General features: G+C 39.2%; 1 protein-coding gene across 1 annotated transcript in view; it reads left to right on the top strand.

The window, feature by feature from the left end:
* Nucleotides 1-1622: 1622 nt before the first annotated feature.
* Nucleotides 1623-17751, top strand: part of FIG4 (FIG4 phosphoinositide 5-phosphatase) — a 71260-nt gene continuing 55131 nt past the window's right edge. Inside the window, exons 1-6 of the mRNA XM_035900308.1 lie at nt 1623-1692; nt 2625-2695; nt 11248-11346; nt 12265-12388; nt 15413-15569; nt 16875-16925. Coding sequence (XP_035756201.1) covers nt 1623-1692; nt 2625-2695; nt 11248-11346; nt 12265-12388; nt 15413-15569; nt 16875-16925 — 572 coding nt within the window. The remainder of the gene's footprint in view (nt 1693-2624; nt 2696-11247; nt 11347-12264; nt 12389-15412; nt 15570-16874; nt 16926-17751) is intronic.

Genomic DNA, 17751 nt, shown 5'->3' with positions numbered 1-17751 from the left:
CGTGGGGCAGAGCGGGAGGATGCCCCTGCTCCCTGGCCTGCTGGCTTGGCCCTGCCCGGGGCTGCCGCCTTCGCTGGCCACCACCTTGTCAAAGAACCGATCCTTGGTTTTTTTGGTTTTTTTTTTTTTTGGTCACACGTCAAAAACATACGAGTAACTAAAATAAGTTTTTTTTTTAAAGTTCTTGTCTAAACCGCGTCTCTGCCTTCTGCCTGACACGAAGAGCTGGTTTCTGACCTAAGTGCTGTTGGCCCTACGCAAAGTCGAGAACCCGAGCCGAGCTGGTGCTGTGAGCTGGAGCCCCTGCAGCGCAGGCCGGGAGGTCCAGGCCCCACGCTGCTGCTGCTGCTGCCACGGGTCTCTGCCCAGCCACCTGCTTGTGCTGTTGGGTGGCTGGTGTCGCTCGGCCAGGCTGACCGTGCCGAGGAGTGCCGTGGTGAATTAAAATGGGACAGCTGCAGCTGCCCGGAACGAAGATTCGAATTACGAGTTTAAAGGGGATGGCTGAAGTGGGTTACCACCTGCCCCTGTCTGTGTACTACTTCTGAGAAATTTCAGTTCTCATCCTCTGAACGGCTTGTGGAGCAACTTTCAGGGTTTTCAGGCTGACCTCTGGAAGTCAGCTGATGAAGATTTTTAGCATTCCTTAATATTCGGTTGCAGAAACTTTGGGGATGTGCTATTCGCAGGACTTTTTTTTGCCACGGGCAAAGGGAGGTTTGAGTGGTGATTGCTTCTTTAGCCACGTGATGAGCGCCATGTGTGAGTCAGAGTCCAACTCTTGGTGCAAACAACCTCAGATAATACCACCGTGTTTATGGTCCTTTAGTTCCCAATCAAATGCCTTTGTGTAGTTTCTCTTGTTTCGTAGAACGTTGGCTTTCACTTGAGGTAGTTTGGGATAGAGTTAGGTGCCGTGGCCTTAAGCACAACAGTTGGCTCTAGTTCTAAGTTCAGATGTTACCTGTTAGCAATAATAGGTAGTTTTTACAGTGAAGTCAGCGTAGCCTCTTGATAAATGTACCAAAATGGCAGATTAAAACCTGCAGAATTATTGGTACCAGTAAAAGGAAAAATTGCAATTACTCTTGCTTTCCAGAATGTTACTTGTTTTCACCTATGCATAAAGGAATTTCGATGGCTGCCTTAATGCATCTTTCTCAGCGTTGCTGGAAAACACTATTGTTTTATTTTCAGCTAAATTATTGCTACATGGGAGAAGGGCAGTGGGGAAGTGCAATTCCTGAATCAGGTCCTGAATTCCTGAATGTAGTCACTCTTGGCTCACAACTCATGCTGCTTTTCATATAGCTGAGATTTGACTTTTCGTGACTGGCATGTGTGGATATCTGGCTGAGTTTTCTCTGCGCTTTAAGGCTCGGTTGCTGAGAGATAGCCTGCTATTTACAGAGACAGTATTATGCTTTAGGGCTTCTGTCAGCTAGCGACAGTTCCCTTGGCCTCTCAAGTTGATCCTGGTTAGTTCAGGAGCCCCAGTCTTTCACATCGGGCTAGCGGTAGCTGGCAGTATCTGCCTGAATGGGTGGGTTTGCCCATGCTTTGCTGCATTCAGAATTCAGGAAGGGGCAGATCCAGCAGTCCTGATGGCTCAGGGAGGGAAGATGGTTTTCATCAGCTGTGAGAGGCTGTGGTTTGTGGACCAGCACGTGCTGCCTGAAATGTCTCAGCTGAGTAATGGTGTCTCAGAGCTGTTTATTCAGCCACTTCTTGGGGGGGATGTAAATGGAATACTTTCCCTGAATATGGTTATATGTTCCCACTGCAAAATGAAACAGTATCCTATACTAGCACGAGTTGCAGTCCTCATCCATGAGTTCTGAAATTAAAATACTAGTCCTTTTTTTTTTTTTTTCAAAGGAAAAATGCTATAGGAATAATTTTGGAGGCATTATTTGAAAAGGGTTGATGCACTCAATAAAATCACAGATTCATGTAGGCTGGAAGGGACTTCTGCAGTTCACCTTGTTCAGCCCCCTGCTCAAAGAAGCTTCAATGAGAGCATGATGTCAGGGCTGTGTCCAGCTGAGTCTTGAATATCTCCAAGTATGGAGATTCTGCAGCCTCTGCAGACAACGTGTTCTACAGCTTGGCCACCCTCATCGTGGTTTTTTGTTTTTTGTTTGTTTTTTTTTTAAAAAAAAGGGGGTGGGGAAGAAATTCCTTAAGCCAGAATTTTGCATGATTCAACTTGTACCTGTTGCATCTTGTCCATCCACTGTTCACCCCTTATCTACAGCTTCTCGTTAGGTAGTTTTAGACAGCAGTAAGGTCCTGCTCTAAAGCATTCTGAAACTGAGCAAACCCAGTTCTCTCAGTCTCTCCCAGTGCTTGATGTGCTCTATCTTCCTGATCATCTTGGTAGCCCAATGTCTATCTTGTACTGGGGAGCCCAGAACCGGGCTTCAGACTTGATCAGGTCACACAGATTTTTAGAGGGAAATTTGCTGTTACAGCTGATGCTGTGTCACGTTGGCCTGCTGACACAAGTTCCCACTTCTTCTCCCCCAGGTACCCGGCATGCAGCCTCCTTTGCATAAAATCTCACAATCATGCAGTTGCCAGCTGTGGCTGTTAGTCATGGATGTGATGGAAGCATCACCCAGGCAGAAAACTGAATAACTTTCTCCTGCTGCAAGTTACTCTTCAGATTTCCCTAAGGCCATATACTTGCGATGTAAGCATGTGGAACTAGGAGTTCTATCAGATACAGGTGAATGTGGAACTATATCCTAAGATTCCTTGCGGAGGCCTTGAGTGGGCAGGGAAGGGATGACTTAAGTTGTCAGCACTGGGAGAAACAGCGGAGTTAACACCGCTTGTTCCTGTAAAACCCGTCTGTGTTAAAGGAGGAAAAGATTACATGGATCAGAAAGTGGAAATGGTTAGGCAGGTTGGGTTTTTTTTTGTTGTTGTTGTTGTTGGTTTTGGGTTTTTTTGAGTTAAGAATACAGTAGCAGTATTTAAGTCAAACAGGAAAAGCTCTGGTAGTGTTGTTGGAGTCAAACAAGAAAGACTCCTAGAAGTGAGGAGAACTGAATTCACAGTGTCAAATGAAGCACCAGAGAGCAAAATTCTGTATTTTCAATTAACGTTTATATTCAGGGTAGTTGCTGAGACCTACCTTTTAAACTGATGCTTTGGGTCAATAAATGCAATGGAGATGTGAATTATATCTCCTGTTTGTCCTGGGAAGCTGAAGGCTTGTTTAGAAGTAGTCAGAAAAATGAACTGAAACAGTTGTATTCAGATCAGTGCCAATTATCTTTCATTTTATGCATAAATTTACTGCTGAAATGCACACCAGAGGGCAGTAAAGATATTTCAGCAATATGACTAATAAGAAATGGGAGATATTTTCCTCTCTTCTTCAGGAGAAGATGGAACTTTTGTGTATCCCCCAAATGAAGCCCACCTGAAAGCTGTAGGTTAGTTCATTGGAAATTATCATTCCCCTGAGGCGGTGTGACATTGAACAAGTCAATTTGTGCCATCTCAGTGAAGGCATATCACTTGCCTATCTTTCAGGATATTATGAGGCTTAATTAATATTGTTTTATTCTAATCAGGTTCTTCTACAGTCTGTATCTCCACAGTACCCAAATGACTTGCACAAGCTTATTAAGCCCTGTGACTAGCATAATTACCTGTAGATTTTTCAGCCCTTTTCCCCAGGGAAAACTATGTGGGTTGTTTCTTTTTTTTTTTTTTTTTTTTAAATTTCATCTCTTCTAAAAATGAGTTGAATGTTTTTGTATTAACAAAACAAAACCAAGGTTTGCTTATTTAATGCTGAAGTTAGTCTGTGGTCAAATTGGAGAAACTTTAATGTAGAAGATGATTTCACAGAAAAAGCTACAGAATTTTTATTGAATTATGAAGTGCACTGATTTATATAGGTGGTTATCTGATGCGCTTAAAAGAATGTTGAAAGTAGTGAACAATCTACTGGGCAACCATTAGCTATTTTAATTTTCTAGTGGTGGTGAAATTTGGTCTCTCTGGAACGGTTTCATTAGTAGAAGACAGCCCCTCTTGGCCGACTGTCCTATTCCCTCTGTAATGGCATTCCAGGAATGATGATGATGTAATGGACCAGGGGATGGAGTTGGGATGAGGGAAGGAGTTTTGTGAACCTCAGGAAAGCACTGTTTCTGCCTTAAATGTCTTGATATAGTGCTAGGTAAATGGGCAATAAAATAGAGAAACTTAATCAACTGGCATATTTGGGATCTGAGACCGTTTGAGTATGGCAGATATGTGGTAGAATAGCAGTGATGAGAACACCACAAGTTTTAAAGCATATATGCTATTCAGGCAGAACAAAATAAAGTTCAAAAGTGGTAGCACCACTTTTCTGGATAGAATGGCAACGAGGGGTTTGTGGATAAATTATCACAAATTGATGTATTTAAATGTAACTGAAGGATGGAGAAAAATAGGTATTTTCTATCACTATTTTTTATTTTCAAAATTATGTTTGTTATGTTGACCCTAAAACTAAATGAGTATTTTTCCATGTTTAAAGTAAGAATGTACTTTATTAATATGAATATACTGAATGAGGGGTAAAGATAACAAAACTGAGGTTATGAAAAAGGGAACAATCAGTGTTGGTGTAGAAATAAAATTCAATATTTTCAACATGCTGAAGTTGAAGAGTAATATTGTGTCCATCCTGGAAATTTGAAGATGTAGGCATGCTAAACAGCAGAATGACTGTAAGTATTTTCAAGTTGTTCAAGTCAAGGGTGGTGCTGTGACTGGAACATGATAAATGGAATATTTAATCCATTCTGAAGTCTTGTACGTAATTTTCTATAGAAAAGTAATTGAAAACTGAGGTAAATGACATAAAATGCGGTCTAGATTTACAAAGATGCTATCAGATTAACCTGTTTGTTTTGCACTTCATCTAAAAATTAGATAGCCTTATGTGTTTAAACCAAATCCTCTATAAAGGTTCAGTGCCACAAAGAAAATCTCTGGCTTCATGAACGGAAGAAGGGAGGTTAGTAGAGAAGTTAGTGTGAAGTGAATAAGGAATCATCTCATAGGGTTGATTATTTTTCAAGTAATGGTTTTATGACCAATATGCTTCAGCATTTTCAGTAATGTTATTAGCCTGAAATGTGGGTCAGCTGTGATTAGAGTTTTGAAATATTGCAGGTAATTAGAATGATTAGAGCACAGATAGGAAGAAATGATGATGACCCTCATGAGTAGATAAAAGAAATAATTTGAAATCGAATGGTATATTATGAAACTTTGTGCACGTTAGGATCGATTACACACCAGTAAAAGTTTGTAGAGTATCAATTCAGAAGCAGTAGAGGAGGAAGAGGAGGATCTGGGTGTTTTATCTGGAAAAGGGGTGGGAGGTTGAGCCGTTGATGAAGTACAACTCTGAAAAAGGCAGATGTGGTCTTTTGTGGTATGGTCATTAATGAGAAATACTAATGTATCTCTGTAATGAGACCTTGTATGGTACGTAGTGTATGCTTTCTGTCCATATTCATTTAAGAAACAAGAATTCAGCCAGGAACAGCTCCGGTGATGTAACATAGATGCTAGAGATGTCTTGAGATGAGCAAATGGATAGCAAGATTTCTGTAATCTATTGAAGTGAGTGCTGAAAAGGGGTCCAGTTACTTATGTGTCTGAAAGCATTCCAGAAGAATAGATGCTAAAGAGGGGAGAAATGTTTGGCTAAAGGAAAATATCTAGATTGTTCATTAACAGATTTAGCTGAAAATTAGAAGGGAGAATCTTGAGGAATCCCTCAGCAAGAGTGAAGTCCCACTGGGGACAAAAAAGCTTTGCTTGCCTTGGGACAAAAGGGAATTGCCGAATCCTGTGGCTATAGGATGCAGGGTGGGCAGCCATTCCTGTGTGCCCTGAGAGTGGTGCTTGGCAGGTTGTGTACTAAAATTTCTCATCTTGAAAGAGCTTCTTTTGAAAAATTCCAACAGATCACAGGAAGCAGACAGCGTGCCAACTGAGTTTTTTTTGCTATTTTCAGGTACCTCTTTTCACCCCTTACCATTTCTTCCTTTCCTCATGTCATTCTGCCAGTTTCTGTGAGAGATGAAAGAGACAATTCCTGAGTTGCTCTAGGATCTATAGAAAGAAAGAACTTAGTAGAGTTTTCATCTAGGTGTATTTATTATTTTTCTCCCCTTCTTTTGCTTCTTTTTCTCTAAAAAAGGCTAAACCTGTACCTTTTTTGATCCTATTTAGTATCTTGTTTATGCCTTGAAGATTTCTGATCTACAGTCAAGTTCAGTACATATTAAAACTACCACAAAAATATGAGGAAGAGGCTTTTTTCTTGCATAACTTCATGTCTGTTGTGGAGGAGGGTGGAGGTCTGTTGGCAGGTGACAGTTACCATTGCACTGCCCATTTAAGCATAAATTAAAGCAGAGAGATCATAGTGTGCTGATCCAAAGTCAGTGTTCCCATGAAGGTTTTTCGTCTGGCAACCCCGTGTGTTTCTTTAGGCTGACAGAAAGCATGACTGGCACGTGAATACCTTCCTGTTTGGGTGCGGGTGCCCATGTGCTGGGGGATGCAGGGTGGCCTCTGTGAGGAGAGGCCGGGGCCGCCCTGTGCCAGACATGGCTGGTTCCAGCCGGCTCCAGCTGAACCATCACAGGGTACGGCTGAGCCCCTCAGCCAGGATATTCAGTGCTCTGTGATAATGTGTTTGAGAGAGTAAAAAAACGCTAAGCGGCAGCTGTGAGAGAAAGGAGTGAGGAAAAATGTGAGAGGAACAGCCCTGCAGACACCAAGGTTCCTGAAGAAGGAGGTGGTCCAGGTGCCAGAGACCCCCTGCAGCCCCTAGCGAGAACCATGTTGGAGTAGAGGGGTATTTCCCGAAGGAGCTGCAGCTTGTGGAGAGGACCCACGCTGGAGGAGGGAAAAGTGAGGTGGAACTGTTACAAACTGACTGCAGCCCCCCATTTCCCACCCCCTGCGCTGCTCAGGGCAGGGGGAAGGCAGAGGAGTTGGGAGCAAAGCTGTGCATGGGAAGAAAGGAGCCTGAGGGGGGAACGGTGTTTTAATTTATCTTTGTTTCTCCCTATCAGAACCTATTTTAATTGTCAATAAATTACATTCATTTTCCCCAAGTCAAGTCTGTTTTGCCTGTGACGGTAAGTGTTAGGCATCACCTTTTCCATCTTGTTTTCTCTGCCTGTCCTATTGAGGAGGGGGAGCGAGAGAGCGGCTGGGTGGGGGTCTCGCAGCTGGCCAAGGTCAACCCACCACCCTGCCTCAGGCCTTTGTGGTTTTAGACCTATCCATGGGCTTAACAGGTATCTTTTGCGAGCATTTGGTATCAGTTCTTAAGTGTTTTCTTTATCTTATTTGCAGGTTTAAAAATAGGCTGTATTAGTGCATTGCCATATTTTTCAAGTAACTTCTGGTGTATTTTAATTTCTTTATTTTTTCTGCTGATGAAGCTGTGTGTTGCTTTTTAACTGATGAGTGAAATAAGCTCTTTACAGTGCTAACAGTTCTTAATGATAATTAGTCTATACAAAGCAGCAAACCATAGCTTTAGACCAGGAGTTCTAAGAAGTAATCTTAAAGGAAAAAAAAAATTGTGGGCAGAATGTTTGATTTCAAAACTATTATCCTGCCATTATAAACAGCAATTTGCAGTTAGAAGTTTTTTATTTTGTTTAGATTCCTTTTAGAAGCAGCTATTTTTATTGGTTTGGATGAATCAAAAGATTGATAAAAGAGGGTGTAAGGCCTTTCAATTAGATTGCTTTGGTTAAAACTTAGTCCCAGGTGGAAGCAACTAATGATTGTTCCTGTCTTGTGGTTGCTTAGTGATAATGGTGCAATAAATGAAGCTTCAGTCCAGATCTCATAGGCAAGTACCTGCGTGGTGCACTGCCATGGCTGGTGAAGTGCGCTTGTTAACAACTTTCAGCGAGGCCAAGGGCAGACTAAACCTGGAACAGCATGTTTCCTCTCGGGTGATGGATAAAGAACTTCGGCAGAGTAGTACGAGGAAGTCTGCACGGTTTCTCCTTGTGTACTGTTCTGTCAAGAAAGTGCTTTGTTGGTCAAGGTTGTCCATTTGTCTAAATGCAGTGGCTGTGCTGTGGAGTGGAATTGTTTGAGACATTTAGAAAATGCTTCAATTTGTTTGGTTCAACATAGTAATAAATGAAATACGAGAACAAAGATAGAAACTCCCAGAAAGGTTTCTGTAGCTTACCTGTGGATTCTCATTTCTTTTACTGTAATGATTTCTGTTAGTCAAACCAGTTGTAAACAGTACAGCACATTTTAGCTTTGGTTAATTTTACAATTATGTTGCAACCTCAGAAATTAATTTGTTTGATGATGCATGCTCAGTGTTGTGTTGATTTGGTATTTTTCTTTATTCTTTCCTAGTGTTTGTGTGATGGCAAATTTAATTGCAGTACATGTCTGATGTGATTTCACTTGTGCTCCATATCATCCAGTAAGACAGACTTATTTATTCATTAGATGCATAAATTACGTAGCAGAAGCAGCTAATGCAAAAATGTCTTTTTTAGTTTAATTTTTGCATTGTTAGTTTTCATATCTTCTTTGTTTTCATTTCAGACCTTGAAGGTTGAACATGAGCTTGGCATATCATGCCATTTTTCAACTAATTCTGGGGTTGTTGATTGCTAGCTAGTCCTGAAAACTTCCAAAGTTAGAGTCTAATTTTGGGCTCACAGTTTTGAGGATTTGTCCAAATTCAAGTTTTTGCATATGTTTCCTTCTTTATTATTTCCACAAGAATATCCTCTAACATGTAGTGGGTGAGATTCTCATTTGCTAAATCGAGATTTCCCATTGCCTGGCTTTCTAAGAAGGTGGCTTCTTCAAGCCTGTTGATGCTGGGTTTTGATGCTGTTCTCAACTGACCTTCCTCAATACATTACACAGCCTAGCTTTCTAACTTGAAACAAAACCCCTAAATTAGTCCTTAAAGGACTTCAGAGAGAGCTTGTTAAGTACCACTCATTATGGTGGTTGCTATCATAGTAGTCTGCAGATGCAATTACTTCTTGTCTAATCTAACTCTGCTGCTGTTCCAAGCAGCAGCAGTGCTTACCCGCCAGCGCTGTAGCTGAGCATGGCTCACTATAGCAGCTGCCAAGCTGATGTGAGCGATGTGTTCCTCATAGCGCTTCCTTATGTTTCATCGGTCTATTAAAATGGAAATGGAAAAGTATCCAGCTGAACTTCCTTAGTAATAGCATTTACGACTCTATATCCATCTCTCTCTGTCTCTTTCTTCTTGCGTGTCACGTGCCATCTTCCAATTTTAAATGTGGTCTTTGGTCCAAACTGCTGTTTGGACAAGCATCTTAAAGTTGTACTGTTCTATTTTTATTCAGGATGATCTGTCAGTAACCATAGGTGTCATGTCAGGAAGAAATTGCACTCATTTAATGAGCTGGACAAAGGGGGATATCACCGAGCTGTGTTGCAGTATTATGGACTACTTAAAATCGTTTAGCTTTAATTAATTAACAATTTTCTACAAATAGAGAAGCAGCACTCCTAAAATGCAAACTAACGGATCATCTGTGTATTACAAATGAATATGGTATTTCCCTCTGCCCATTCACTTTCTACCGTGTGAAGAAAAAGGTGGTATGATGGCATGGTCTAAGCAAGTGTCTGTCTTGGTCATTTGGTGTTACTTGCTGGTGGGTGATACCAAGAAGAAGAGCTCTGTCCTCCACCCATTCAGTGCCTTGCAGCGGGGGCTCCAACCCGCTCCCTGTCATTACGATTTCCCTCCTGGGAAACAGATTTTGGCATTGTGGGATCTCCTGCGGAGGATACTCTGAGGCAGGCAGGCTAGGGAGCCTGGGCTGCGCACAGCAGCACATCGTTGCTAAAAAACCGGTAGGGAACAGTTTCTTGTGCTAAAGTGCTGCCTCGAAGGCTTCAGTGAGGGAGTGCAACAATGGTATGTGACTTTGAAGGGCCTTCTTTACTATCATTTAGGAGTAAACAGCAAAAACTGCCACTCAGTAGGCACTGTAATGTCGGTGTACAAGGTGGAGCCAGGAGTTTGTGGTGTTCTGTTTTATAGCTCTTGAAGTTAAGTATTTTTTCTTTTGCAGGGCTTACTAACTATCTAGATGCTTTTGTGATTTCAAGGAAGCTGAAGAGGGCTTTAGGTTCTTCTTTCACTTGAAATATTTTGACAGTAAAGATGTTTCTTGACATCTAATTGGTATAAATTTTGAAATTCTGCTGTTTGTATGAATGTTATTATTGGTTTCCTCTCCCACATCTTAAATCCATGTGACTTTTAAAGTTAAGAGCTGGCTGCATAGATCCACATGAATTTGCCATGCTTTCCTACTAGGCTGAGCATTATTAATGAGTTACACCTTGCTGTGTGGTAGCAGCACACTGATTAAATGAATTAGTAAAATGAGAGCTGCTTATAGCAAGTCAGTCCTGCAACCTGTGCTTGCTGTTAATTCTTCTAAATGTAAAAATTCATTATAGTTTGGTTGCCTTAAACAAGAAATGGACACATTATATGTTTATCGATCGTCTTTCTTTCATAGTTTAAATGAAAAATAAAGCTAGTCTTTTTTTTTAAAACACGGGTAGTCAAATTAAACTTGAGTGTTGTGGAAGAACATTGGTAGGAAGTTTATCATAGCAAATATAAATAAAAAAAAATGAAGAAAACTTGCAGTACTAAAGTACTTATATTTTTTCTGTATGGACTTGGAAAGACCAGTTGGCAGAAATAGCAATGGACTAGAAAATGGTATCAGTAGTTTTAAATTATAAAAAGTTACAAACTTGGGTATAAGCTTCTGCTAAATTTTGCAAAGCAAATGGGAAGACACTAATGGCTGGGGCAGGGTGTAGTTGGACAGTGCCTGGTGTAAGTTACGTTTTTTTTCTCTCTAAAAAAGCTTTCACCTTTCTTCAGTTTTAAATTTTTTTTCCTCCTTGTACAGTGGAGAGAACGAGGTCTTGTAAGTTATAAAGGTTTACTGTATATAAACGTACCTACCTAAGGTACTGATGTCTAAAACATTTATTCACAGTCTATGTGGAACATTACATATTTAATGTTAGTTGAAATGGATCTAGTCTAGAAACTATATCAATGACATTGCTGATGTCTTATGTTATGATGGGCTGTGGTTGCTTTATCTCGTATAATATTATGACTTTTTTTTTTTAATGTAGCGGTATTTTCTCGTTGGAAGTAATCCTGCAGAAACCAAATACCGTGTTTTGAAAATAGATCGCACTGAACCAAAGGATTTGGTTATAATCGATGATAAGGTGAGTGCTTCTCTATTTAGTTTTTTCCAGTTATTTCAAATAATACTGTCTATATGGAGCAAATTTAAATATTATATGTTTAATCTGCCTTGTGCTCAGAGCAATGTCAACTAGATCAGGTTGCTCAGGGCCATGCTCAGTTGGGTTTGAATATGGCTGGAGGCTCCACAAGATCTCATGGTAACCTGTTCCAGTGTTCAACCATCCTCACAGTATAAAATCTTTTTCTTATGTTCAAATGGAATTTCTTGTTTCAATTTGTGCCCTTTCCCTCTGGATACCACTGAGAAGAGTCTGCTTCAGACTCCCTTCTACCCGGTATTTATACACATCGGTAAGATCCCCCCTTCTGCAGGCTGGTCAATCCCAACTCTCTCAACATTATTAGTATGATAATGAGTAGTTACAGTATGGGAGTGGCCACAAGATCTCCAAAGAGCATGTTCACTTTAATGAAGTTTTCCCAAGTTTTTCAGTTTGTTATGTATATGTTCCCAATGGTTTCCTTACATTCAGCTATGCTGTTCTAAGTGCAAAATACATTTAATTACTATTTAGCCAAATTTTTAGTGTTTCTGATATATCATACCTGAAACACATTAAACACCAGCAACAAGACTCTTAATGTGCACAATAGAATAAGACTTGATTCCTTTCCAAGAAGTTTATGATTTAAAATCTTAACATTTAAGACTTAGAAATGCTTGAATTCACGTGTGACCGTGACTATTTCTATTGCAGTGAATGGTGGGTTTTGTGTGTAAAAAAACTTCTTGTACTTGTTGGTAGGACTGCAACAGGAGACAGAGGATGCAGAGCAGACACTTAGTTTATTGTATGTTAAGTAAATTCTTCTGTTCTGTGACATGACATAACATTTAACTACCAAAGCAGTAACTAAGTGACTTTATTTTAAAGCATGTGTATACGCAACAAGAGGTGAGGGAACTTCTTGGCCGTTTAGACCTGGGAAACAGAACAAAGATTGGGCAGAAGGGCTCTTCTGGATTATCTCGAGCTGTCTCTGCTTTTGGTGTAGTAGGTAAGTGTTTTGTTTGGTTTTATAAAATTTGTTTGGTTTTATAAAATTTTTATTTCTTAAGGAGGTGAGGCTTACTGTGTCACACTGTGTATTTGTCTGTCTCCCCTTGATTTATTTCTTTTTTAAACTGAAGAGGATTGAGAAAGTTCATTCTCAAAGATAAATAAGTTTCTATGTATTTTGTGAAATATTTTGTGAAAACAGATGGCCAGTATGGGGATGCTGTAATTAGTCTCCTCTTCATCACTGAGGGAGAGAGCTAGGAAATGGCCAAACTCTGGAAGCTTGGTTGAAGATCTCACTAAACTCAACTGACTGCAAGAGACAAATTATGTGGAACATGGCCTTCTGAATTCCAGAGCTCACAGAATGCTTTTTTAAAAGAAAACAAAAGTTGACATCCTTTATTAGGTTGTATTTCATCATCACATACTATTCAGAAAGATGACTTAATTTTCTCTTCGGCTAACCTTTTGCAGTGACATATTTCAGTATTTCTCTTCCATGTTTGAACAAGTGTAACTGACTAGTATGTCAACTGAATTTTTAAATTATGATCAGCTGTCCATAATTCAGCTTCTAACTTAATCTGAAAGTTGCTACTTTCCTCCCTGTTGTCAGATACTGAGGTCAATATACTGATGGGTGATGTCTCCAAAGTAAATGTTAATGTGTGCACTGGCATCCCCAAGGAACATTTTTTTGCATCAATATACACCTGAACATCTAAATCCAAAGATGCAGAGAAGGTAGAGACTGCAGTTACTTTAAAAGATGCTCCTGAATTTTGCATATCAACCAAAACATAAGAAAATACTATTAGTATTCTATCAAAAGTGTCAGATAGAGCAAACTTTCTTCTGTATTCTTTTGGCCCATGAAGCATTTTGGAACCTGTCAATGGATGACCTTTTCAGAAATTCCTCAGATGAAGTGTATGTTCCTTATTACTTTAAGAATATTAATTATATGGGTAACCTAAAGAAGTTTCTAACAGTCTTGCAGCATTGGGGTTTTTTTGCACAAGCCATCAGTGCTCACTATCTAAGGATGAGATAATGTATTTGGTTGGAAAGTGGTTGTGTTAAATGAAAATTTTGCATCTCAGTTGTATGTTGGTTTATATGTACTCCTCATAACAGGAGAGTTTATATTCTGTAGCTGGACAAATGTATTGGTTATCAGATATGGTGTACTATTTCTAGATTATCTTTTTAGAAGTAATGTGCTCTCTTAGTGATCTTCAGATTATCTTGCACTTGTAAAGTATATGCTTTATATATCTCCCATCTTGATCCTACCTAATCATATCTGTATGTATAAACATCTAATTTGAGGAAATGCAGCTGGTCATTCATTTCTGCCTCCTGGCTCAGGTCAGGATAGGGCTATTTTTGTAGAATTGGAAAGGACAGCTTTGCTTTGTTCTCTGATTATTTCGTTAACTAGAGACAGTGCATTCAGTGCATGCAGAATGGGGGTGCTGATAGGCTAAATTCTGGTTCACTGTATAGTGTTTAAAAGTAGAAGTTGCTTTTAAATGGAGAGAACCACCAAGGGGAAAAGCTGGGTTCCTTATCAGACTTTGGTGTAACATTTGTTGAAATTCAAAGGATAGCGACTGTTCACTTAAGTGATTTTGGTACCCGGAGGGTGCAGGAAGAACTTTTGACTGCTATTTAACAACTGAAATTCAATAGTCTAGCTGCTTCAAATGGAAGACTTTGTTTTTTATTGTCAGCAGGGTCTCCTGTCCTTGTGCAGGTGAGAGAGTTTTTCCAAGGGGAGCTAATAAGGCAGAAGAAAAGAATTGCAGTTCCTTCGATCACATTGCAACCTCCAGCAGTGACAGGGAGGAAAATGTGCTTTGCTCATCTTCTTTCTTTAATTTATAATGCAAAGCTAAAAGATCTGAAAATAAATACAAGTTAAAATGTGAATTGTGAGGGCATTGTTTTCCTCCCCAGTTAATATATTTGTTGACAGTGCAGCAGTTACTGAGTTTCAGGCTCTTTGTTAGTAGCAATCCATCAAAGTAGCTACCTCCCAAGAGCTAATGCATGTAATTTATTAGTTATTAAAACTTAGTACTGCTGTATCACTGTCTATACTGTATTAAAAACAAATTTGGGTTCAGGGGTGGTTACATGTTTCTATTTTTAATTTCAACTTATACATTAGTATTGTATTTAAAGGTTTGTTATGCTTTTTTCCTAATGATAGGTGATAGAGATATCCAAAGAAGCAGCTCTACGCAGAAGCATGGCTATGCCCTTTAAAATTAGGGAATGAGGATGGAGGCTTTGGAAGCCTTCTTTTGGTAGGCAGTAAAGGCAGAGACTGCCTGTTCTACTTCCTTAGCCCTCTGGACTTCAGCATGGTCAGGTGTTGGTATCTGAGGGAGGAAATAGAAAGAAGGGATTATCCAGATGCTCTGAATTGTGGCTAATTTGGCGGAGATGCTGCTGTAGACAGGGAATTTCATTCCCTGCTGTTAAGGAGAGAGAGCACAAAGGTGTTAGAGTACCCTCAACTCCTTTTGCTGTTCTGTGCATCTCCCCAGTAGAGAATACATAAACCTGAAAAGAAGATTGGAGATTGGGATTTCTCCTTGCCCTGGAAAGATAACCTTTTGGTGTCTGAGGTAATTAGGGTATGCCTCGCTCTGAATAAGGAGAGTCCTATAAAAAGCAAATACAAGTATCTTCAGTAGACAGCAACTTATTCTGAATTTTCAATGTCTTAACTTTGCTACCTAATATTAAAAATATGTACAGTGGAGAGGAGAAAAAGTAAAAACTATATACTTCATTGATTAACCGTTACTGGGGGTGAATTGTAAGACTGCATCTATGTATATGTATATTTTTGTGTGTGTATAGATACGCACATTATACATATAACATTAAGAACAAACACAAATTTTATGTAGTCTTGAAACAGTTCTGATACTGTTTTTCTAAATATGTTTGATCAGATCCGTACAAACATCCAACTAATAGTATTTTAATGTCATTTTAACAGGTTTTGTCAGGTTTTTAGAAGGCTACTACATTGTGTTAATAACAAAAAGAAGAAAAATGGCAGATATTGGAGGTCATGCAATATATAAAATAGAAGATACAAATATGATCTACATTCCAAATGACTCTGTAAGAGTCACTCATCCTGATGAAGCCAGGTAAATAATGGTGGCAAACAGTGTGTACTTTTTGAATATTTTCTAAGCAATGGTGAACTGCGACTAGAAATTTCGGTCATGGATTTCCTTCTGTTAGTATGTCATTCAAGCCATTTTATCTTAGCTAATATATTAATGTGGAAGCGTGGAGAATGGGCCACAAGTTCTGTGGCCTCTAACCTGGAGGGTAAATACAACTGTTACAGTCTTTTAGAGCTTTTTGTCCACATCCCCATGTCACCTCCATGTCAGAGCTACATCCTAGCAAATGTGCACCATGAAGCATCCAATATAAACATTGTTCTTACAAGGGCAAAGTAATGCTAATACTGGTTTATGTTGTTCAGGGTACTGTTCTTTTGATAGTAGCTCTAGCATCATGTTAATCCTGCCTGAAGAGTTCTTTTGTGCCCTTCAAGAAGTGCCAAGTAGATTATTTAATTTAATGATTTTGTGCTGTCAGAATCTTGTGAAACTGGTAAGTTTAGCTTCTTTTTTCCTTTCTGTGACTCCTTTCTGAAGAAAGAAATTTGAGCCTCTGATGAGCAAGGAACCTTGTATGAAATGTACAAGTACATCCTGGTGGTGTTTTTATCAGGGTGGGATAACTTTCCTTCCATGAAATACCAGACAAATTATATCAATAAACTGCTTTTCAGTCTGTACAAAGTGTGAATAGTCAAAAAGTGATGGCTTACAATAAATGGATGTCAGGTAGTAAATCAAGCCAATGGTAACTACTAAAATTTTCCACTTTGAGGTTTACTACCAGTCATACCTTATTCTCCCCTCTTAGAATGCAGCAGACCATATTATCTAGCCTATATATTTATGGTGTTAGCCATTTTATTTTTTGTAGACAGTGTTAAGGTTTCCTCTGAGAATTTGCAAGTGCATGACAGGTTGAAATAGATACTTCTTTTCTTGGTCGCTTGTTTGAGAATAACACTGAAAATGTTTAATTCTTTTATAGTACTGTTGGGAGTTTGCTTGTGTAAAGTCCTAGAGAATTTGACTTATGTATGTGGAAAGTAGAACTACAGCTGTATCTCCAACTGCATAAAGAAGCAGCGTACATACACGAGTCGGCACTGGATTAAAAAAAAAGCTATTTGATTTCTTTAATCCAAATGCTGACATTCTAGTGGAATTACCTGTCAAAACAATTACAGTAAGATAAATGGGGAATTTACCACAAGAGTCTGTATTTATATGTAGTTTAATCTCTGAGATCCTCTGAGTGACTTCTTGGGGTCTGTCTGGTTAAAGTAATAACTTTGCCTTTAACTTGAATTATTTTGCTAGGTATCTGAGAATCTTTCAAAATGTGGACCTTTCTAGCAACTTCTATTTTAGGTAAGCATTAGTTACTGATTCCTTTAAAAAAAAAAAATGGCATACTTACATTTGCTTTGAGATTCTGCTTTTGGATTTTGATACCCAAGATCTTTAGGTTGGTATTCTGGGGAAATAAGACTAATGATCACACTGCTTGTCCATTTTCATCTGTGTCTCCTGAACCTGCTTTCTGCTTCGACAAGTTGATTAGGGTTGTAGTCTCCATGAAGTTGAAAAACTATAGAAATATGAGTGACATAGTAGAAGGTAGATACTGAAATTACTGTTTCCACTCACTGTTCACCCTTGCCAGATTATGCAGAAGTTCTCTCTTCTTTGCCTTGATTAAGCAACAAAGATATAGAAATAGGTCTTCATCTAAGATATGCCCTGCATAGGGGACATCTTTCATAAGGCTTTCTAGGCATTACCAGTTCTCTTGCTTATTGTTTCATAAAAGGCCATACCTGAGACAAATTTCTGTGTCTAGTCCCAGCTACTATTACACATGGGATTTTTGACACAGCAGAATAATATGGGAAATGGGGTGATAAACCTGACAGTAATAGTTAGAAGACTTTAAGATTTAAAAAAACAAAACAAAAATCCCTCTTACAAGTACCGAAAGGTATCTCTAACAGTCTAGAACATAATCCCTTTTCGAAAATAAAGGCTTTTTGTCGCAGCTGTATCTGTGAAGATGAAACCTACCAAAGTTTCATGTCTGTTCCGTGGTTTTGCATGAGAAGGCTTTTTCACAGTATAAAACCCACTTTTCTCTTCCATGCTTTGTCTCCCAGCCCTAACATTGTACAGCTTTTTTTTTTTTTTTTTTTTTTTTTTT

This window comes from Egretta garzetta, unplaced genomic scaffold, assembly GCF_000687185.1.
Source record: "Egretta garzetta isolate BGI_Z169 unplaced genomic scaffold, ASM68718v1 scaffold138, whole genome shotgun sequence".
Lineage (NCBI taxonomy): Eukaryota > Metazoa > Chordata > Aves > Pelecaniformes > Ardeidae > Egretta > Egretta garzetta.
The sequence above is the reverse complement of the archived record's forward strand: the minus strand, read 5'-3'. Positions and strand labels throughout refer to the sequence as shown.